Here is a 22,893-nt window from a genome sequence, read left to right as displayed (position 1 = left end):
GCTGGGTATACAGTTCCTTCAGGAAGTAGTCACACCCCTTGGCTTTACACACATTTTGTAGTGTTATGGACTCACAGCTGTAATTGCTGCCAGGTGATTTAAACATGTATTGACTTGCGGTGTGAATACTTGTGTAAATGAGATACTTCTGTATTTCATTTTTAATACATTTGCAAAAGCTTTTATTATTTTAAAAAAAAAATCCATTTTCAGTTCAGGCTGCAACAAAATGTGGAATCAGTCAGAATACTTTCTGAGGAGACCAACACCTCAAATCAGACATCTCACTTTAGAAAGATTAAGAAAGATTAAGCCAAGTAAATACAGTGGCTTGTGAAAGTATTCACCCCCCCCTTGGCGTTTTTCCTATTTTGTTGCCTTAAAACCTGGAATTAAAATATATTATTTTTTTTTGGGGGGGTTGTATAATTTGATTTACACAACATGCCTACCACTTTGAAGATGCAAAGTATTTTTTTGTGAAACAAACACGACAAAAAAACTGAACTTGAGCGTGCATAACTATTCACTCCCCCAAAGTCAATACTTTTTAAAGACACCTTCTTCAGCAATTACAGCTGCAAGTCTCTTGGGGAATGTCTCTATAAGCTTGGCACATCTAGCCACTGGGATTTCTGCCCATTCTTCAATGGAAAACTGCTCCAGCTCCTTCAAGTTGGATGGGTTCCTCTGGTGTACAGCAATCTTTAAGTCATACCACAGATTCTCAATTGGATTGAGGTCTGGGCTTTGACTAGGCCATTTCAAGACATTTAAATGTTTCCCCCTTTAACCACTTGAGTGTTGCTTTAGCAGTATGCTTAGGGTCATTGTCCTGCTGGAAGGTGAACCTCCGTCCCAGTCTCAAATCTCTAGAAGACTGAAACCGGTTTCCCTCAAGAATTTCCCTGTATTTAGCGCCATCCATCATTCCTTCAATTCTGACCAGTTTCCCAGTCCCCGCAGATGGAAAAACATCCCCACAGCATGATGCTGCCACCACCATGCTTCACGGTGGGGATGGTGTTCTCGGGGTGATGAGAGGTGTTGGGTTTGCGCCAGACAGTGTTTTCCTTGATGGCCAAAAAGCTCCATTTTAGTTTCATTTGACCAGAGTATCTTCTTCCATATGTTTGGGGAGTCTCTCACACCAAACGTTCTTTAAGCGATGGCTTTTGTCAGGCCACTCTTCCGTAAAGTCCAGCTCCGGGGAGTGTACGGCTTAAAGTGGTCCTATGGACAGATACTCCAATCTCCGCTGTGGAGCTTTGCAGCTCCTTCGGGGTTATCTTTGGTCTTTTTGTTGCCTCTCTGATTACTGCCCTCCTTGCCTGGTCCGAGGGTTTTGGTGGGTGGCCCTCTCTTGGCAGGTTTGTTGTGGTGCCATATTCTTTACATTTTTTAAATAACGGATTTAATGGTGCTCCACGGGATGTTCAAAGTTTCTGATATTTTTTCATAATCCAACCCTGATCTGTACTTCTCCACAACTTTGTCCCTGACCTGTTTGGAGAGCTCCTTGGTCTTCATGGTGCCGCATGCTTGGTGGTGCCCCTTTGCTTAGTGGTGTTGCAGACTGTGGGGCCTTTCAGAACAGGTGTAGAAATACTGAGATCATGTGACAGATCATATGACACTTAGATTGCACACAGGTGGACTTTATTTAACTAATTCTGTGACTTCTGAAGGTAATTGGTTGCACCAGATCTAATTTAGGGGCTTCATAGCAAAGGGGGTGAATACATATGCACGCACCACTTTTCCTTTTTTTTAAAAATATATATATATAATTTTTTGAAACATTTTTTTTTTCATTTCACTTCACCAATTTGGACAATTTTGTGTATGTCCATTTCATGAAATCCAAATAAAAATCCATTTCAATTACAGGTTGTAATGCAACAAAATAGGAAAAGCACCAAGAGGGATGAATACTTTTGCAAGGCACTGTACTGCATCTCCTCTATGAAATGAATTACAGGAGCAGGTCTAGATGGACTGGAACCCACATGTATAAAGTGGTCTACTAATGGTAATACCTCTAGCACAGTGGTACCAGGAGCAGGTCTAGATGGACTGGAACCCACATGTATAAAGTGGTCTACTAATGGTAATACCTCTAGCACAGTGGTACCAGGAGCAGGTCTAGATGGACTGGAACCCACATGTATAAAGTGGTCTACTAATGGTAATACCTCTAGCACAGTGGTACCAGGGGCAGCGGACTCTCAAATGTTGTTTTTTGCCATCATTGTAAGCCTGCCACACACACACTATACAATACATTTATTAAACATAAGAATGAGTGTGAGTTTTTGTCACAAACCGGCTCGTGGGAAGTGACAACGAGCTCTTTTAGGACCAGGGCACAAATAATAATATATCTTCCTTATAAAATCTTATTTGTTCATCAAAAATTGTGAATAACTCACCACAGGTTAATGAGAAGGGTTTGCTTGAAAGGATGCATATAACTCTGCAATGTTGGGTTGTATTGGAGAGAGTCTCAGTCTTAAATCATTTTCCACACACAGTCTGTGCCTGTATTTAGTTTTCATGCTTGTGAGGTTCGAGAATCCACTCTCACATAAGTACGTGGTTGCAAAGGGCATCAGTGTCTTAACAGAGTGATTTGTCAAGGCAAGAAACTCTGAGCACAGCCCAATCCAGAAATCTGTCAGTGGCTTCTGATTTAAATTCATTTTTCACAGAACCACTTGTTGTAATTTCGATGAGGCTCTCTTGTTCAGATATCAGTAAATGGAGAGGAGGCAGGGCATGAAAAGGCTAACAAATCCCATTGTTTGTGTCATCTTGTTATTAGTTGTAGTTTATTAGCTGGAGCGGTATTGTTTATTAGTTGTAGTGTTTATTAGTTGTAGTGTTTATTAGTTGTAGTGTTTATTAGTTGTAGTGTTTATTAGTTGTAGTGTTTATTAGTTGTAGTGTTTATTAGTTGTAGTGTTTATTAGTTGTAGTGTTTATTAGTTGTAGTGTTTATTAGTTGTAGTGTTTATTAGTTGTAGTGTTTATTAGTTGTAGTGTTTATTAGTTGTAGTGTTTATTAGTTGTAGTGTTTATTAGTTGTAGTGTTTATTAGTTGTAGTGTTTATTAGTTGTAGTGTTTATTAGTTGTAGTGTTTATTAGTTGTAGTGTTTATTAGTTGTAGTGTTTATTAGTTGTAGTGTTTATTAGTTGTAGTGTTTATTAGTTGTAGTGTTTATTAGTTGTAGTGTTTATTAGTTGTAGTGTTTATTAGTTGTAGTTTATTAGTTGTAGTGTTTATTAGTTGTAGTGTTTAGTTGTATATTAGTTGTAGTGTTTATTAGTTGTAGTGTTTATTAGTTGTAGTGTTTATTAGTTGTAGTGTTTATTAGTTGTAGTGTTTATTAGTTGTAGTGTTTATTAGTTGTAGTGTTTATTAGTTGTAGTGTTTATTAGTTGTAGTGTTTATTAGTTGTAGTGTTTATTAGTTGTAGTGTTTATTAGTTGTAGTGTTTATTAGTTGTAGTGTTTATTAGTTGTAGTGTTTATTAGTTGTAGTGTTTATTAGTTGTAGTGTTTATTAGTTGTAGTGTTTATTAGTTGTAGTGTTTATTAGTTGTAGTGTTTATTAGTTGTAGTGTTTATTAGTTGTAGTGTTTATTAGTTGTAGTGTTTATTAGTTGTAGTGTTTATTAGTTGTAGTGTTTATTAGTTGTAGTGTTTATTAGTTGTAGTGTTTATTAGTTGTAGTGTTTATTAGTTGTAGTGTTTATTAGTTGTAGTGTTTATTAGTTGTAGTGTTTATTAGTTGTAGTGTTTATTAGTTGTAGTGTTTATTAGTTGTAGTGTTTATTAGTTGTAGTGTTTATTAGTTGTAGTGTTTATTAGTTGTAGTGTTTATTAGTTGTAGTGTTTATTAGTTGTAGTGTTTATTAGTTGTAGTGTTTATTAGTTGTAGTGTTTATTAGTTGTAGTGTTTATTAGTTGTAGTGTTTATTAGTTGTAGTGTTTATTAGTTGTAGTGTTTATTAGTTGTAGTGTTTATTAGTTGTAGTGTTTATTAGTTGTAGTGTTTATTAGTTGTAGTGTTTATTAGTTGTAGTGTTTATTAGTTGTAGTGTTTATTAGTTGTAGTGTTTATTAGTTGTAGTGTTTATTAGTTGTAGTGTTTATTAGTTGTAGTGTTTATTAGTTGTAGTGTTTATTAGCTAGTGTTTATTAGTTGTAGTGTTTTATTGTAGTGTGTAGTGTTTATTAGTTGTAGTGTTTATTAGCAGTAGTGTTTATTAGTTGTAGTGTTTATTAGTTGTAGTGTTTATTAGTTGTAGTGTTTTATTAGTTGTAGTGTTTATTAGTTGTAGTGTTTATTAGTTGTAGTGTTTATTAGTTGTAGTGTTTATTAGTTGTAGTGTTTATTAGTTGTAGTGTTTATTAGTTGTAGTGTTTATTAGTTGTAGTGTTTATTAGTTGTAGTGTTTATTAGTTGTAGTGTTTATTAGTTGTAGTGTTTATTAGTTGTAGTGTTTATTAGTTGTAGTGTTTATTAGTTGTAGTGTTTATTAGTTGTAGTGTTTATTAGTTGTAGTGTTTATTAGTTGTAGTGTTTATTAGTTGTAGTGTTTATTAGTTGTAGTGTTTATTAGTTGTAGTGTTTATTAGTTGTAGTGTTTATTAGTTGTAGTGTTTATTAGTTGTAGTGTTTATTAGTTGTAGTGTTTATTAGTTGTAGTGTTTATTAGTTGTAGTGTTTATTAGTTGTAGTGTTTATTAGTTGTAGTGTTTATTAGTTGTAGTGTTTATTAGTTGTAGTGTTTATTAGTTGTAGTGTTTATTAGTTGTAGTGTTTATTAGTTGTAGTGTTTATTAGTTGTAGTGTTTATTAGTTGTAGTGTTTATTAGTTGTAGTGTTTATTAGTTGTAGTGTTTATTAGTTTAGTGTTTATTAGCTGTAGTGTTTATTAGTTGTAGTTTTATTATTGTAGCTTTATTAGTTGTAGTGTTTATTAGTTGTAGTGTTTATTAGTTGTAGTGTTTATTAGTTGTAGTGTTTATTAGCTGTAGTGTTTATTAGTAGTGTTTAGTTGTTTTATTAGTTGTAGTGTTTATTAGTTGTAGTGTTTATTAGTTGTAGTGTTTATTAGTTGTAGTTTTATATTAGCTGTGGTGTTTATTAGTTGTATTAGTATTAGTTGTAGTGTTTATTAGTTGTAGTGTTTATTAGTTGTAGTGTTTATTAGTTGTAGTGTTTATTAGCGGTAGTGTTTATTAGTTGTAGTGTTTATTAGTTGTAGTGTTTATTAGTTGTAGTGTTTATTAGTTGTAGTTTATTAGTTGTAGTGTTTATTAGTTGTAGTGTTTATTAGTTGTAGTGTTTATTAGTTGTAGTGTTTATTAGTTGTAGTGTTTATTAGCAGTAGTGTTTATTAGTTGTAGTGTTTATTAGTTGTAGTGTTTATTAGTTGTAGTGTTTATTAGTTGTAGTGTTTATAGTTGTAGTGTTTATTAGTTGTAGTGTTTATTAGTTGTAGTGTTTTTATTAGTTGTAGTGTTTATTAGTTGTAGTGTTTATTAGTTGTAGTGTTTATTAGTTGTATATTAGTTGTAGTGTTTATTAGTTGTAGTGTTTATTATTGTAGTGTTTATTAGTTGTAGTGTTTATTAGTTGTATTTATTAGTTGTAGTGTTTATTAGTTGTAGTGTTTATTAGTTGTAGTGTTTATTAGTTGTAGTGTTTATTAGTTGTAGTGTTTATTAGTTGTAGTGTTTATTAGTTGTAGTGTTTATTAGTTGTAGTGTTTATGTTAGTGTTTATTAGTTGTAGTGTTTATTAGTTGTAGTGTTTATTAGTTGTAGTGTTTATTAGTTGTAGTGTTTATTAGTTGTAGTGTTTATTAGCGGTAGTGTTTATTAGCAAGTGTTTATTAGTTGTAGTGTTTATTAGTTGTAGTGTTTATTAGTTGTAGTGTTTATTAGTTGTAGTGTTTATTAGTTGTAGTGTTTATTAGTTGTAGTGTTTATTAGTTGTAGTGTTTTTATTAGTTGTAGTGTTTATTAGTTGTAGTGTTTATTAGTTGTAGTGTTTATTAGTTGTAGTGTTTATTAGTTGTAGTGTTTATTAGTTGTAGTGTTTATTAGTTGTAGTGTTTATTAGTTGTAGTGTTTATTAGTTGTAGTGTTTATTAGTTGTAGTGTTTATTAGTTGTAGTGTTTATTAGTTGTAGTGTTTATTAGTTGTTGTTTATTAGTTGTATTATTAGTTGTAGTGTTTATTAGTTGTAGTGTTTATTAGTTGTAGTGTTTATTAGTTGTAGTGTTTATTAGTTGTAGTGTTTATTAGTTGTAGTGTTTATTAGTTGTAGTGTTTATTAGTTGTAGTGTTTATTAGTTGTAGTGTTTATTAGTTGTAGTGTTTATTATTAGTTGTAGTGTTTATTAGTTGTAGTGTTTATTAGTTGTAGTGTTTATTAGTTGTAGTGTTTATTAGTTGTAGTGTTTATTAGTTGTAGTGTTTATTAGTTGTAGTGTTTATTAGTTGTAGTGTTTATTAGTTGTAGTGTTTATTAGTTGTAGTGTTTATTAGTTGTAGTGTTTATTAGTTGTAGTGTTTATTAGTTGTAGTGTTTATTAGTTGTAGTGTTTATTAGTTGTAGTGTTTATTAGCTGTGGTAGTAGTTTATATTAGCTGTGGCTGTAGTTTTATTAGTTGTAGTGTTTATTAGTTGTAGTGTTTATTAGTTGTAGTGTTTATTAGCTGTGGTAGTAGTTTATATTAGCTGTGGCTGTAGTTTATATTAGCTGTGGCTGTAGTTTATATTAGCTGTGGCTGTAGTTTATATTAGCTGTGGTAGTAGTTTATATTAGCTGTGGCTAGTAGTTTATATTAGCTGTGGTAGTAGTTTATATTAGCTGTGGCTGTAGTTTATATTAGCTGTGGTAGTAGTTTATATTAGCTGTGGCTGTAGTTTATATTAGCTGTGGCTGTAGTTTATATTAGCTGTGGTAGTAGTTTATATTAGCTGTGGCTGTAGTTTATATTAGCTGTGGCTGTAGTTTATATTAGCTGTGGTAGTAGTTTATATTAGCTGTGGCTAGTATTAGTTTACAACACATCAATTTAGACTGTTAGTAGACTTTCAATCATTACAGACTGTTAGTTCATATTAGACTGTTACAATACATCAATCATTAGACTGTTACAATACATAATCATTACAGACTGTTATACATCAATCATTACAGACTGTTATATTAGAGACTATATCAATCATTACAGACTGTTACAATACATCAATCATTAGACTGTTATATCAATCATTACAGACTGTTACAATATCAATGATTAGACTCTGTTACAATACATCAATCATTACAGACTGTTACAACACATCAATGATTAGACTGTTACAATACATCAATCATTACAGACTGTTACAATACATCAATCATTAGACTGTTACAATACATCAATCATTAGACTGTTACATCAAATCATCAATCATTACAGACTGTTAGACTGTTACTGTTACAATACATCAATCATTAGACTGTTACAATACATCAATCATTACAGACTGTTACAATACATCAATCATTAGACTGTTACAATACATCAATCATTACAGACTGTTACAATACATCAATCATTACAGACTGTTACAATACATCAATCATTAGACTGTTACAATACATCAATCATTACAGACTGTTACAATACATCAATCATTACAGACTGTTACAATACATCAATCTGTTACAATACATCAATCACTGTTACAATACATCAATCATTACAGACTGTTACAATCAATCATTACAGACACAATCATCAATATTACAGACTGTTACAATACATCAATCATTACAGACTGTTACAATACATCAATCATTAGACTGTTACAATACATCAATCATTACAGACTGTTACAATACATCAATCATTAGACTGTTACAATACATCAATCATTAGACTGTTACAATACTCAATCATTAGACTATTAGAGGTTCTATTCATTCTATTTACCAGTCATATTACCAGGGTTAGAGGTTCTATTCATACTATTTACCAGTCATATTACCAGGGTTAGAGGTTCTATTCATTCTATTTACCAGTCATATTACCAGGGTTAGAGGTTCTATTCATTCTATTTACCAGTCATATTACCAGGGTTAGAGGTTCTATTCATTCTATTTACCAGTCATATTACCAGGGTTAGAGGTTCTATTCATTCTATTTACCAGTCATATTACCAGGGTTAGAGGTTCTATTCATTCTATTTACCAGTCATATTACCAGGGTTAGAGGTTCTATTCATTCTATTTACCAGTCATATTACCAGGGTTATAGGTTCTATTCATTCTATTTACCAGTCATATTACCAGGGTTAGAGGTTCTATTCATTCTATTTACCAGGGTTAGAGGTTCTATTCATTCTATTTACCAGTCATATTACCAGGGTTAGAGGTTCTATTCATTCTATTTACCAGGGTTAGAGGTTCTATTCATTCTATTTACCAGTCATATTACCAGGGTTACAGGTTCTATTCATTCTATTTACCAGTCATATTACCAGGGTTAGAGGTTCTATTCATTCTATTTACCAGTCATATTACCAGGGTTACAGGTTCTATTCATTCTATTCACCAGTCATATTACCAGGGTTAGAGGTTCTATTCATTCTATTTACCAGTCATATTACCAGGGTTACAGGTTCTATTCATTCTATTTACCAGGGTTAGAGGTTCTATTTACCAGTCATATTACCAGGGTTAGAGGTTCTATTCATTCTATTTACCAGGGTTAGAGGTTCTATTCATTCTATTTACCAGTCATGTTACCAGGGTTACAGGTTCTATTCATTCTATTTACCAGTCATATTACCAGGGTTACAGGTTCTATTTATTCTATTTACCAGTCATATTACCAGGGTTAGAGGTTCTATTCATTCTATTTACCAGTCATATTACCAGGGTTACAGGTTATATTCATTCTATTTACCAGTCATATTACCAGGGTTACAGGTTCTATTCATTCTATTTACCAGGGTTACAGGTTCTATTAATTCTATTTACTAGTCATATTACCAGGGTTAGAGGTTCTATTCATTCTATTTACCAGTCATATTACCAGGGTTAGAGGTTCTATTCATTCTGTTTACCAGTCATATTAACAGGGTTACAGGTTCTATTCATTCTGTCTACCAGTCATATTACCAGGGTTACAGGTTCCAAGACTGTTCTATTCATTCTATTTACCAGGGTTAGAGGTTCCAAGACTGTTCTATTCATTCTATTTACCAGGGTTAGAGGTTCCAAGACTGTTCTATTCATTCTATTTACCAGGGTTAGAGGTTCCAAGACTGTTCTATTCATTCTATTTACCAGGGTTAGAGGTTCCAAGACTGTTCTATTCATTCTATTTACCAGGGTTAGAGGTTCCAAGACTGTTCTATTCATTCTATTTACCAGGGTTAGAGGTTCCAAGACTGTTCTATTCATTCTATTTACCAGGGTTAGAGGTTCCAAGACTGTTCTATTCATTCTATTTACCAGGGTTAGAGGTTCCAAGACTGTTCTATTCATTCTATTTACCAGGGTTAGAGGTTCCAAGACTGTTCTATTCATTCTATTTACCAGGGTTAGAGGTTCCAAGACTGTTCTATTCATTCTATTTACCAGGGTTAGAGGTTCCAAGACTGTTCTATTCATTCTATTTACCAGGGTTAGAGGTTCCAAGACTGTTCTATTCATTCTATTTACCAGGGTTAGAGGTTCCAAGACTGTTCTATTCATTCTATTTACCAGGGTTAGAGGTTCCAAGACTGTTCTATTCATTCTATTTACCAGGGTTAGAGGTTCCAAGACTGTTCTATTCATTCTATTTACCAGGGTTAGAGGTTCCAAGACTGTTCTATTCATTCTATTTACCAGGGTTAGAGGTTCCAAGACTGTTCTATTCATTCTATTTACCAGGGTTAGAGGTTCCAAGACTGTTCTATTCATTCTATTTACCAGGGTTAGAGGTTCCAAGACTGTTCTATTCATTCTATTTACCAGGGTTAGAGGTTCCAAGACTGTTCTATTCATTCTATTTACCAGGGTTAGAGGTTCCAAGACTGTTCTATTCATTCTATTTACCAGGGTTAGAGGTTCCAAGACTGTTCTATTCATTCTATTTACCAGGGTTAGAGGTTCCAAGACTGTTCTATTCATTCTATTTACCAGGGTTAGAGGTTCCAAGACTGTTCTATTCATTCTATTTACCAGGGTTAGAGGTTCCAAGACTGTTCTATTCATTCTATTTACCAGGGTTAGAGGTTCCAAGACTGTTCTATTCATTCTATTTACCAGGGTTAGAAGACTGTTCTATTCATTCTATTTACCAGGGTTAGACTGTTCTATTCATTCTATTTACCAGGGTTAGAGGTTCCAAGACTGTTCTATTCATTCTATTTACCAGGGTTAGAGGTTCCAAGACTGTTCTATTCATTCTATTTACCAGGGTTAGAGGTTCCAAGACTGTTCTATTCATTCTATTTACCAGGGTTAGAGGTTCCAAGACTGTTCTATTCATTCTATTTACCAGGGTTAGAGGTTCCAAGACTGTTCTATTCATTCTATTTACCAGGGTTAGAGGTTCCAAGACTGTTCTATTCATTCTATTTACCAGGGTTAGAGGTTCCAAGACTGTTCTATTCATTCTATTTACCAGGGTTAGAGGTTCCAAGACTGTTCTATTCATTCTATTTACCAGGGTTAGAGGTTCCAAGACTGTTCTATTCATTCTATTTACCAGGGTTAGAGGTTCCAAGACTGTTCTATTCATTCTATTTTTATGTGTGCTGCTGCTTTTTGGTCAAAAAACAACAAAACAAAGATATATATATATATTTTTTTTTTAACCTGTTATGACGGTTATTTTATTTTCAATTCTTCATCCAGAATTGTAATTGTGACAGGCCTTTTCAAATGTACTAGTTTCTCTATGTATAATGCCTTTGATTACTCCTAATTGCCCCTGAAGGGATTAGTCAAAGCTGAATTAGATTCAGTTGAGAATTGACTTGAATTATGAATTGCATAACATTGCGTTGAATCTAATTCATTGTAATGTCTCCATAGGACCAGCAGGGGGCGCATGTCGAGACAGAGCCTCTGTGTGTCTTGGATTTCTTTGTGAAAGAGAACCTTCAGAGGCACGGTTACGGACTGGAGCTGTTTAGCTTCATGCTGCAGGTGAGACAGACACCACGCCTTTACCTGGGACAGATGCAGGGTTGGGGTTTACCTGGGACAGATGCAGGGTTGGGGTTTACCTGGGACAGATGCAGGGTTGAGGTTTACCTGGGACCGATGCAGGGTTGAGGTTTACCTGGGACAGATGCAGGGTTGAGGTTTACCTGGGACAGATGCAGCGTTGGGGTTTACCTGGGACAGATGCAGGGTTGGGGTTTACCTGGGACAGATGCAGGGTTGAGGTTTACCTGGGACAGATGCAGGGTTGAGGTTTACCTGGGACAGATGCAGGGTTGGGGTTTACCTGGGACAGATGCAGGGTTGAGGTTTACCTGGGACAGATGCAGGGTTGAGGTTTACCTGGGACAGATGCAGGGTTGGGGTTTACCTGGGACAGATGCAGGGTTGAGGTTTACCTGGGACAGATGCAGGGTTGGGGTTTACCTGGGACAGATGCAGGGTTGAGGTTTACCTGGGACAGATGCAGGGTTGAGTTTTACCTGGGACAGATGCAGGGTTGGGGTTTACCTGGGACAGATGCAGGGTTGGGGTTTACCTGGGACAGATGCAGGGTTGAGGTTTACCTGGGACAGATGCAGGGTTGAGGTTTACCTGGGACAGATGCAGGGTTGAGGTTTACCTGGGACAGATGCAGGGTTGGGGTTTACCTGGGACAGATGCAGGGTTGAGGTTTACCTGGGACAGATGCAGGGTTGAGGTTTACCTGGGACAGATGCAGGGTTGAGGTTTACCTGGGACAGATGCAGGGTTGAGGTTTACCTGGGACAGATGCAGGGTTGAGGTTTACCTGGGACAGATGCAGGGTTGGGGTTTACCTGGGACGGGGTCAATTCGAATTGGAGTAAACTGAAATCCAATTCAATAATTGAAAAATTGCATTTGTCAGTAATGATTTCTCAATAAACTGTGAATGAGATATTTATTTTTAAATGTTTTAAATTTGTCCATTGTAAATTCAAATCACTTCCTGAATTGAGATGTTTCAATTCAAATTGACTCCAACCCTGGACAGAAGGGATGAACACTGAATGGTTACGCCTGACTGAATGCTGGGGTATATTCACTAGGAAGCAAACGGCAAGGGACCTACCTGAATTTGTCCGATAAGAAACTTGTTTTCATTAGAAGTTTTTTGTTGCAAAGCTTTTTCCTACAGTTTGCACTAATGAATACACCCCTGCTCTCATGATTGTTGAGCGGAGCACTCAGTCTGGTTTGACTCAGGGTGTATTGATTATGCCGATTCTTTTACAAAACATTTTGCAACAGAAACCGTTTAATGTAAACTCTGTTGAGTTCCGTTTTGTTCTTAAACGGAAGTTGTAGTTCAGTCGTGTCTCTCTTTAAAAAAAAAAAAAGGGTCTGGAAGAAGTTGGAAGGAACCCCGCGGAAGAATCTGTCATTTATAGATGTGCAACTTGTGCCAAGTACTTTGTAGACTATTCAGATTGGAATGGCAGCTTGTGGAAACCATACAATTAAAATTAAACTACCACTTCCATTTAAGAACACAACAGCTTTTATGTCGTGTTAAAGAGCGTTTGGGAGTAAACGGTCTCTGTTGCAAAAGTTTTTTTGCAACAGATGACATTTTTTTTTGCAACAGAATCAGTGTAATGAACACACCCCAGGCTATGAAAACTAGAGCACACAGACTGGAATGTGTTGGAGGCAGAGTCGCTACACTAGAAGTGATATTGCTAGAGATTACAGAGGGTTGTCAAGAGGGTGTTTTCCCAAATGTCTGTTTGCTCGTTGAGGCGTGTGGTAATTGCTCCGTTTGTTTTCTCCCCCCTCTCCATGTTCAGCACAAAAAGGTAGAGCCAGTGATGATGGCTTACGACAGGCCCTCCCCTAAGTTCCTCTCTTTCCTGGAGAAGCATTACTGTCTGAAAAACAGTGTACCTCAGGTATGATTTCGGAACGCGGTCTCTCCAACCCCAACACTCTGGTAAATGATTATACAGGCCTGACACCAACAGCCTAATATAATGAAAATAGCTATGAAAATATCATAAACAAACCGTTTCAGACTGAGATAAGACAGGAGGTGAAGGGGGTATGGGCTAAATATAGAAAGCATGACTGGTGCAATTAAGATATGATTTGATATGGATATGACGCAGGCAGGATGGTACTATTAGATAAAAGTACATGTAGATTTCCATTAGTCCCCTGGGCATATCAAACTGAGATACAGTCAGCCATCAGTCAGCCGTCAAACTGAGATACAGTCAGCCGTCAAACTGAGATACAGTCAGCCGTCAAACTGAGATGCAGTCAGCCGTCAAACTGAGATGCAGTCAGCCGTCAAACTGAGATACAGTCAGCCGTCAAACTGAGATACAGTCAGCCGTCAAACTGAGATACAATCAGCCGTCAAACTGAGATACAGTCAGCCGTCAAACTGAGATACAATCAGCCGTCAAACTGAGATACAATCAGCCGTCAAACTGAGATACAGTCAAACTGAGATACAGTCAGTCAAACTGAGATACAGTCAGCCATCAAACTGAAATACAGTCAGCCATCAATCAGCCGTCAAACTGAGATACAGTCAGCCGTCAAACTGAGATAGTCAGCCGTCAAACTGAGATACAGTCAGCCGTCAAACTGAGATACAATCAGCCGTCAAACTGAGATAGTCAGTCAAACTGCAGTCAGCCAAACTGAGATACAGTCAGCCATCAAACTGAGATACAGTCAGCCGTCAAACTGAGATACAGTCAGCCGTCAAACTGAGATACAGTCAACCGTCAAACTGAGATACAGTCAGCCATCAGTCAGCCGTCAAACTGAGATACAGTCAGCCGTCAAACTGAGATACAGTCAGCCATCAATCAGCCGTCAAACTGAGATACAGTCAGCCGTCAAACTGAGATACAATCAGCCGTCAAACTGAGATACAGTCAGCCGTCAAACTGAGATACAATCAGCCGTCAAACTGAGATACAGTCAGCCGTTAAACTGAGATACAGTCAGCCGTCAAACTGAGATACAGTCAGCCGTCAAACTGAGATACAGTCAGCCATCAATCAGCCGTCAAACTCAGATACAGTCAGCCGTCAAACTGAGATACAGTCAGCCGTCAAACTGAGATACAGTCAGCCGTCAAACTGAGATACAGTCAGCCGTCAAACTGAGATACAGTCAGCCGTCAAACTGAGATACAGTCAGCCGTCAAACTGAGATACAGTCAGCCGTCAAACTGAGATACAGTCAGCCGTCAAACTGAGATACAGTCAGCCGTTAAACTGAGATGCAGTCAGCCATCAATCAGCTGTCAAACTGAGATACAGTCAGCCGTCAAACTGAGATACAGTCAGCCATCAATCAGCCGTCAAACTCAGATACAGTCAGCCGTTAAACTGAGATACAGTCAGCCGTCAAACTGAGATACAGTCAGCCGTCAAACTGAGATACAGTCAGCCGTCAAACTGAGATACAGTCAGCCGTCAAACTGAGATACAGTCAGCCGTCAAACTGAGATACAGTCAGCCGTTAAACTGAGATGCAGTCAGCCATCAATCAGCTGTCAAACTGAGATACAGTCAGCCGTCAAACTGAGATACAGTCAGCCATCAATCAGCAGTCAAACTGAGATACAGTCAGCCGTCAAACTGAGATACAGTCAGCCGTCAAACTGAGATACAGTCAGCCGTCAAACTGAGATACAGTCAGCCGTCAAACTGAGATAAAGTCAGCCATCAGTCAGCCGTCAAACTGAGATACAGTCAGCCGTCAAACTGAGATACAGTCAGCCGTCAAACTGAGATACAGTCAGCCGTCAAATTGAGATACTGAGGGTGTTGTTGTTATGAGGGTGCTGTTGTTGTTATGAGGGTGTTGTTGTGAGGGTGTTGGTTTTGTTATGAGGGTGTTGGTGTTGTTATGAGGGTGTTGGTGTTGTTACAAGGGTGTTGGTGTTGTTAAGAGGGTGGTGTTGTTGTGAGGGTGTTGTTGTTGTGAGGGTGTTGTTAAGAGGGTGGTGTTGTTGTGAGGGTGGTGTTGTTGTGAGGGTGTTGTTGTTGTTGTGAGGGTGTTGTTGTTAAGAGGGTGTTGTTGTTAAAAGGGTGGTGTTGTTAAGAGGGTGGTGTTGTTAAGAGGGTGGTGTTGTTAAGAGGGTGGTGTTGTTAAAAGGGTGGTGTTATTAAGAGGGTGGTGTTGTTAAGACGGTGTTGTTGTTAAGAGGGTGGTGTTGTTAAGAGGGTGTTGTTGTTGTGAGGGTGTTGGTTTTGTTGGTGTTGTTGTTGTTATGAGGGTGTTGTTGTTGTTATGAGGGTGTTGTTAGGTTGTTAAGAGGGTGTTGTTGTTGTTAAGAGGGTGTTGTTGTTGTTAAGAGGGTGTTGGTGTTGTTATGAGGGTGTTGGTGTTGTTATGAGGGTGTTGGTGTTGTTATGAGGGTGTAGTTAAGAGGGTGGTGTTGTTGTGAGGGTGGTGTTGTTGTGAGGGTGGTGTTGTTGTGAGGGTGTTGTTGTTGTGAGGGTGTTGTTGTTGTGAGGGTGTTGTAATGAGGGTGTTGTTGTTGTTATGAGGGTGTTGTTGTTGTTAAGAGGGTGGTGTTGTTGTTAAGAGGGTGGTGTTGTTATTATGAGAGTGGTGTTGTTGTTATGAGGGTGTTGGTGGTGTTATGAGGGTGTTGTTATGAGGGTGTTGTTAAGAGGGTGTTGGTGTTGTTATGAGGGTGTTGGTGGTGTTATGAGGGTGTTGTTATGAGGGTGTTGGTGGTGTTATGAGGGTGTTGTTATGAGGGTGTTGTTAAAAGGGTGTTATGGAAAGGTGAGGATAAACAACAGCGTGTTGGTCAATGAGTGTGTCCCTAGGGGCCCTGGTCAGAAATAGTGCACTACATTACCCATAGGGCTCTGGTACAAAGTAGTAGACTATAAAGAGAATAGGGTGCCATTTGGGATGCACACGATGAGTCACTTCCTGTTTGTGATTACACCACAGTGTGTCCTCCAGACTGAGATAACCTCCAAAGCTTTACTCATTCTGCTGGCCCTATGGTTAACGATTCTGTTAATAACCTCCAAAGCCTTACTCATCATGCTGGCCCTATGGTTAACGATTCTGTTAATAACCTCCAAAGCCTACTCCAAAGCCTTCCTCATCATGCTGGCCCTATGGTTAACGATTCTGTTAATAACCTCCAAAGCCTTCCTCATTCTGCTGGCCCTATGGTTAACGATTCTGTTAATGACCTCCAAAGCCTTACTCATCATGCTGGCCCTATAGTTAACGATTCTGTTAATAACCTCCAAAGCCTTACTCATCATGCTGGCCCCATGGTTAATGATTCTGTTAATAACCTCCAAAGCCTTACTCATCATGCTGGCCCTATGGTTAACGATTCTGTTAATAACCTCCAAAGCCTTCCTCATTATGCTGGCCCTATGGTTAACGATTCTGTTAATGACCTCCAAAGCCTTACTCATCATGCTGGCCCTATGGTTAACGATTCTGTTAATAACCTCCAAAGCCTTCCTCATTATGCTGGCCCTATGGTTAACGATTCTGTTAATAACCTCCAAAGCCTTACTCATTATGCTGGCCTTATGGTTAACGATTCTGTTAATAACCTCCAAAGCCTTACTCATTATGCTGGCCTTATGGTTAACGATTCTGTTAATAACCTCCAAAGCCTTACTCATTATGCTGGCTCTATGGTTAATGATTCTGTTAATAACCTCCAAACCCTGTCCCCTTCTTTCTTTCTCTCTCTCTCTCTCTCTTTTTCTAGGTCAATAACTTTGTGGTGTTTGACGGTTTCTTCGCCAAAAAATCAGGTAATATTCCAGAATATTCTGCCTATATATCTTAATTCTATCTGTGTTGTTTTGGATGAATAGTGTTGTGTAACTGCCTGTGTACCAAATGGTTCTCCTTTCCCTATATAGTGCACTACTTTATACTAGAGCCCTGTGGGTCCTGGTCAAGAGTAGTGCACTAAATAGGAAAAAGAGTGCCATTTGTCCACAAACAGTTGTCTCTTCATGCCTGTGGTGGTGTGGTAATAAGATTATGGTTTGGTCTAGCGTGGACATCCACACCCTCACAGGTGCCTTCTAGTGGCACGTCTAATGTGGAGTAGCCTCTCTCTGTTCCCATTAAAACAGACACCCTAGTGTTTTAAGCTGACTTATGGCTTCCGGATTCTTCCTAGCCAAAACAGTTCAGAAGAGTTAGCATTTTTTGGACTTTTTTTTTGGGCTGTTCGGGCACACAAAACATGTTCTGGAGTCTACTCCCCTTCGTTGGTGATTGGTCAACAGTAGGGATTCTTCAATAACATCTTAATTAATGTAAAATTACGCACCTAATATCTCCTCTGCAAAAACGTCCAAATTAATGACAGATTTCTGACTTTTTTTGAGGAAGTGACGTCTAGCTATGGAGTCTCAAAATGGACAAACAGTATATTACTGTTTTTTTTCCTAGTTTCTCAAGCGAAGGTCTTTTAAGGGAGAATTCGAGCACACTCGTTCGGTTCATCAGCCGAGTTTGGATAGGGGCCAGCCGAACTGAAGCTTGCAGAGGCCTTTATACCCCCTTGACTTTTTACAGCCTGAATTCAAAATGTATTAAATATTTTTTGTTCTTCTCCCATCTACATAACTACCCCATAATGACAGGTTTTTAGAAATGTTTGCAAATGTATTGAAAATTAAATATCTAATTTACATAAGTGTTCATACCCCTGAGTCAATACTTTGTAGAAGCACATTTGGGGCGCCAGGGTAGCCTAGTGGTTAGAGTGTTAGACTAGTAACCGGAAGGTTGCAAGTTCAAACCCCTGAGCTGAAAAGGTACAAATCTGTCATTCTGCCCCTGAACAGGCAGTTAACCCATTGTTCCTAGGCCGTCATTGAAAATAAGAATTTGTTCCTAACTGACTTGCCTGGTTAAATAAAGGTAAAATAAAAATTTGGCAGCGATTACAGCTTTGCGTCATCTTGTTTATGTCTGGATTTGAGGATTTTCTGCCATTCTTCCTTGCATATTTTCTCAAGCTCTGTTAAAATTAGATGGGGAGTGGTGGTGAACAGCAATCTTCAAGTCTTTCCATATATTTTCAATGGTATTCAAGTCTGGGTTTTGACTGTTCTGAAGCCATTTCAACATTGCTTTGGCCCAATTTCAGGTTGTTTGAACTCTGAAGCAGGTTCTCGTGAAGGATTTGCCTGTATTTGGCTCCATTCATTGTTCCCTCTATCCTTACCAGTCTCCCAGTCCCTGGCACTGAAAAGCTTCCTCATAGCATGATGCTGCCACCACCATGCTTCACGGTAGGGATGGTGTTAGACAGGTGATGAGCTGTGCCTGATTTTCTCCAGACATAGCACTTTGCAATCAGGCCAAATAGTTAAATGTTTGTCTCATCAGGCCACAGAATATTTTCAAATGACTTTTTGCAAACTGCAGGTGTGCTGTCATGTGCCTTTTTCTCAGGAGTGCCTTCACTCTGGCCACTCGCCCATAAAGTCCTTATTGGTGAAGTGCTGTAGAGACTGTGTCCTTCAAGGCAGGTTCTACCATCTCAGCCAAGGAACTCTGTAGTTCTGTCAGAGTGGTCAAATGGTTACCTCCCTGACCAAGGTCCTTCTTGCTCAGTTGCGTCGCACGGCCAACTCTCCCAATAATGGAGACCACTGTGATCTTGGAAACATACACGGAATTGTTTTATACCCTTCCCTCATCACAATTCTATATCTGAGATCTTTTTTTTTTTACCTTTATTTAACTAGGCAAGTCAGTTAAGAACAAATTCTTATTTTCAATGACGGCCTAGTGGGTTAACTGCCTGTTCAGGGGCAGAACGACAAATTTGTACCTTGTCAGCTCGGGGATTCGAACTTGCAACCTTTCGGTTACTAGTCCAATGCTCTAACCACTAGGCTACCCTGCCGCCATGGTATAGTTTCTGCTCTAACATGCACTGTCAACTGTGGGACCTTATATAGACAGGTGTGTTTCTTTCCAAATCATGTCCAATCAATGGAATTTGCCACAATCAAGTTGTAATGACATCTCAAGGGTGGCAAAAGGAAATTGGATGCACCTGAGCTCAATTTGGAAAGAGGTGTGAATACTCACAGTACCAGTCAAAGAGGTGTGAATACTCACAGTACCAGTCAAAGAGGTGTGAATACTCACAGTACCAGTCAAAGAGGTGTGAATACTCACAGTACCAGTCAAAGAGGTGTGAATACTCACAGTACCAGTCAAAGAGGTGTGAATAATCACAGTACCAGTCAAAGAGGTGTGAATAATCACAGTACCAGTCAAAGAGGTGTGAATACTCACAGTACCAGTCAAAGAGGTGTGAATACTCACAGTACCAGTCAAAGAGGTGTGAATACTCACAGTACCAGTCAAAGAGATGTGAATACTCACAGTACCAGTCAAAGAGGTGTGAATAATCACAGTACCAGTCAAAGAGGTGTGAATAATCACAGTACCAGTCAAAGAGGTGTGAATACTCCCAGTACCAGTCAAAGAGGTGTGAATACTCACAGTACCAGTCAAAGAGGTGTGACTACTCACAGTACCAGTCAAAGAGGTGTGAATACTCCCAGTACCAGTCAAAGAGGTGTGAATACTCCCAGTACCAGTCAAAGAGGTGTGAATACTCACAGTACCAGTCAAAGAGGTGTGAATACTCCCAGTACCAGTCAAAGAGGTGTGAATACTCCCAGTACCAGTCAAAGTTTGTGAATACCTACAGTAAAAGTCAAAATGTATAAAAACAACCAGTACCAGTTTTCAAAGAGGTGGAATACTCCCATTCTGTCAAAGAGGTGTGAATACTCACAGTACCAGTCAAAGAGGTGTGAATACTCACAGTACCAGTCAAAAGTTTGGAAACCTACTTTAAAATAAAATGTATAAAAACAACGTTTTCACTTTTTCATTATGGGGTATTCTGTGTAGATGGGTGAAACAAATAAATATTGTGTCTGATGTGACATCACTCACACATACCTTAATTAGAGGCTGATGGTGTCTGATATGACATCACTCACACATACCTTAATTAGAGGCTGATGGTGTCTGATATGACATCACTCACACATACCTTAATTAGAGGCTGATGGTGTCTGATATGACATCACTCACACATACCTTAATTAGAAGGTTGATGGTGTCTGATATGACATCACTCACACATACCTTAATTAGAGGCTGATGGTGTCTGATATGACATCACTCACACATACCTTAATTAGAGGCTGATGGTGTATTCTGTGTAGATGGGTGTGAAACAAATAAATATTGAATCCATTTTTAATTCAGTAACACAACAATATATGGAATAAATCAAGGGGTCTGAATACTTTCTGTAGATAGAAAGATGGGCCTATCTTTCTATCTACAGAAAGTACCTTATTTTACCTCACACATACAGTAGAATAGAAAGATAGGTAGATACAGGGCCTCCGCAAAGTATTCAGACCCCTTGACTTTTTCCACATTTTGTTACGTTACCGCCTTACTCTAAAATTGATTAAATGTTGTTTAAAAAAAAAAAAATCCTCATCAATCTACACACAATACCCCATAATAACAAAGCAAAAACTGTTTTGGGGATTTTTTTTTGCAAATGTATCAAAATATAAAAAACAGAAATATCTTATTTATATAATTATTCAGATCCTTTGCTATGAGACTCGAAATCATGCTCAGGTGCATCCTGTTTCCATTGATCATCCTTGAGATGTTTCTACAACTTGATTGGAGTCCACCTGTGGTAAATTCAATTGATTGGACATGATTTGGAAAGGCACACACCTGTCTATATAGAGGTCCCACAGTTGACAGTGCATGTCAGAGCAAAAACCAAGACATGAGGTTGAAGGAATTGTCCGTAGAGCTATGAGACAGGATTTTGTCAAGGCACATATCTGGGGAAGGGTACCAAAATATTTCTGCAGCATTGAAGGTCCCTAAGAACACAGTGGCCTCCATCATTCTTAAATGGAAGCCACCAAGACTCTTCCTAGAGCTGGCTGCCCGGTCAAACTGAGCAATCGGGGTAGAAGGGCCTTGGTCAGGAAGGTGACCAAGAACCCGATGGTCACTCTAACAAAGCTCCAGAGTTCCTCTGTGGAGATGGGAGAACCTTCCAGAAGGACAAGCATCTCTGCAGCACTCCACCAATCAGGCCTTTATGGTAAAGTGGCCAGACAGAAGCCACACATGACAGACCACTTGGAGTTTGCCAAATGGCACCTAAAGACTCTCAGACCATGAGAAACAAGATTCTCTGGTCTGATGAAACCAAGATTGAAAACATTGGCCTGAATACCAAGTTTCACATCTGGAGGAAACCTGGCACCATCCCTACGGTGAAGCATGGTGGTGGCAGCATCATGCTGTGGGGATATTTTTCAGTGGCAGGGGCTAGAAGACTAGTCAGGATCGAGGGAAAATGAACGGAGCAAAGTACAGAGAGATCCTTGATGAAAACCTGCTCCAGAGAGCTCAGGACCTCAGACTGGGACAAAGGTTCACCATCCAACAGGACAACGACCATAAGCACACAGCCAAGACAATGCAGGAGTGGCTTCGGGAGAAGTCTTTGAATGTCCTTGAGTGGCCCAGCCAGAGTCCGGATTGAACCCGACCGAACATCTCTGGAGAGACCTGATAATAGCTGTGCAGCAACGCTCCCCATCCAACCTGATAGAACTTGTGAGGACCTGCAGAGAAGAAAGGGAGAAACTCCCCAAATACAGGTGTGCCAAGCTTGTAGCATCATACCCAAGAAGAATTGATGCTGTAATCACTGCCAAAGGTGCTTCAACAAAGTACTGAGTAAAGGGGTCTGAATACTTATGTAAATGTGATATAATTTTTATTTGTATACATTTGCAAACATTTCTAAACTTGTTTTTGCTTTGTCATTATAGGATTTTAAATCCATGGGTCTGAATACTTTCCGAAGGCACTGTAGATAGAGAGATTTGACATACATTGACAGGATTATGTATTTGGTCTTAAAGACCCAAATCTGTAGCAGCGTGTTTATGATTTGATAATACTGTCTTTATATACATTGCCAATACAAGCATGTAGCAGACATTTCGTATTTCAGTCCGCCGAAGCATGTCCATCTGAACTCCATAGTAGCTGGAAAAACACTTTTTCTGGGATGTACTATATTGTAATATCTTCCATTTTCATTAAATGAACACGAGTAGGCTACAACAACAAAAACGTCCCAATTCCCCATTTGCACCCTCCTCCAGAACAATGTACATTTTTGGAGAGTCACTATCCCTGGAAAGGGCTGTTCTGTGACACTATTTCCCAGTTACATTTTCTGTTATTCCGGTTTCCAAACGCGGCTTTTGTTTCACCAAACTTTCACAGGCTCGACTCCCTCTCCTCCGACGGATCAGGGAATGTATGGCTTTTTGTAAGGAATCTCAATCTCTTTCTTTTCTTCTTCTCCTACCTCCTGTCTCGCATCCACTTCCTCTTTACATTCTCCTTTAGCTGCTCTGTCCCTTTGTTGATCTCAGGGCCCCTGTTTCCCCTGTCTCTCTCTTCTGCTCTCTCTCTCTCTCTCTTTCTACCTCTCTCTCTTTCTACCTCTCTCTCTTTCTTCTTCTCTCTCTCTCTCTTCTACTTCTCTCTCTCTCTCTCTT

General features: G+C 38.4%; 1 protein-coding gene across 9 annotated transcripts in view; it reads left to right on the top strand.

Moving 5' to 3' along the window:
- Nucleotides 1–22,893, top strand: part of LOC115125001 (alpha-tubulin N-acetyltransferase 1-like) — a 56,145-nt gene that overhangs the window by 12,527 nt on the left and 20,725 nt on the right. For 4 of the 9 annotated variants that reach the window (XM_065020164.1, XM_065020163.1, XM_065020162.1 and 1 more), the window contains exons 5-8: nucleotides 11,105–11,218; nucleotides 13,048–13,149; nucleotides 16,983–17,028; nucleotides 22,616–22,661. In XM_065020164.1, coding sequence (XP_064876236.1) covers nucleotides 11,105–11,218; nucleotides 13,048–13,149; nucleotides 16,983–17,028; nucleotides 22,616–22,661 — 308 coding nt within the window. The remainder of the gene's footprint in view (nucleotides 1–11,104; nucleotides 11,219–13,047; nucleotides 13,150–16,982; nucleotides 17,029–22,615; nucleotides 22,662–22,893) is intronic. The other 5 variants (XM_065020161.1, XM_065020159.1, XM_065020168.1 and 2 more) reach the window with 3 other exon arrangements.

Source organism: Oncorhynchus nerka, linkage group LG7 (genome assembly GCF_034236695.1).
Source record: "Oncorhynchus nerka isolate Pitt River linkage group LG7, Oner_Uvic_2.0, whole genome shotgun sequence".
Taxonomy (NCBI): domain Eukaryota; kingdom Metazoa; phylum Chordata; class Actinopteri; order Salmoniformes; family Salmonidae; genus Oncorhynchus; species Oncorhynchus nerka.
Note: the sequence above shows the minus strand (reverse complement) of the source record. Positions and strands in the feature narration are given on the sequence as shown.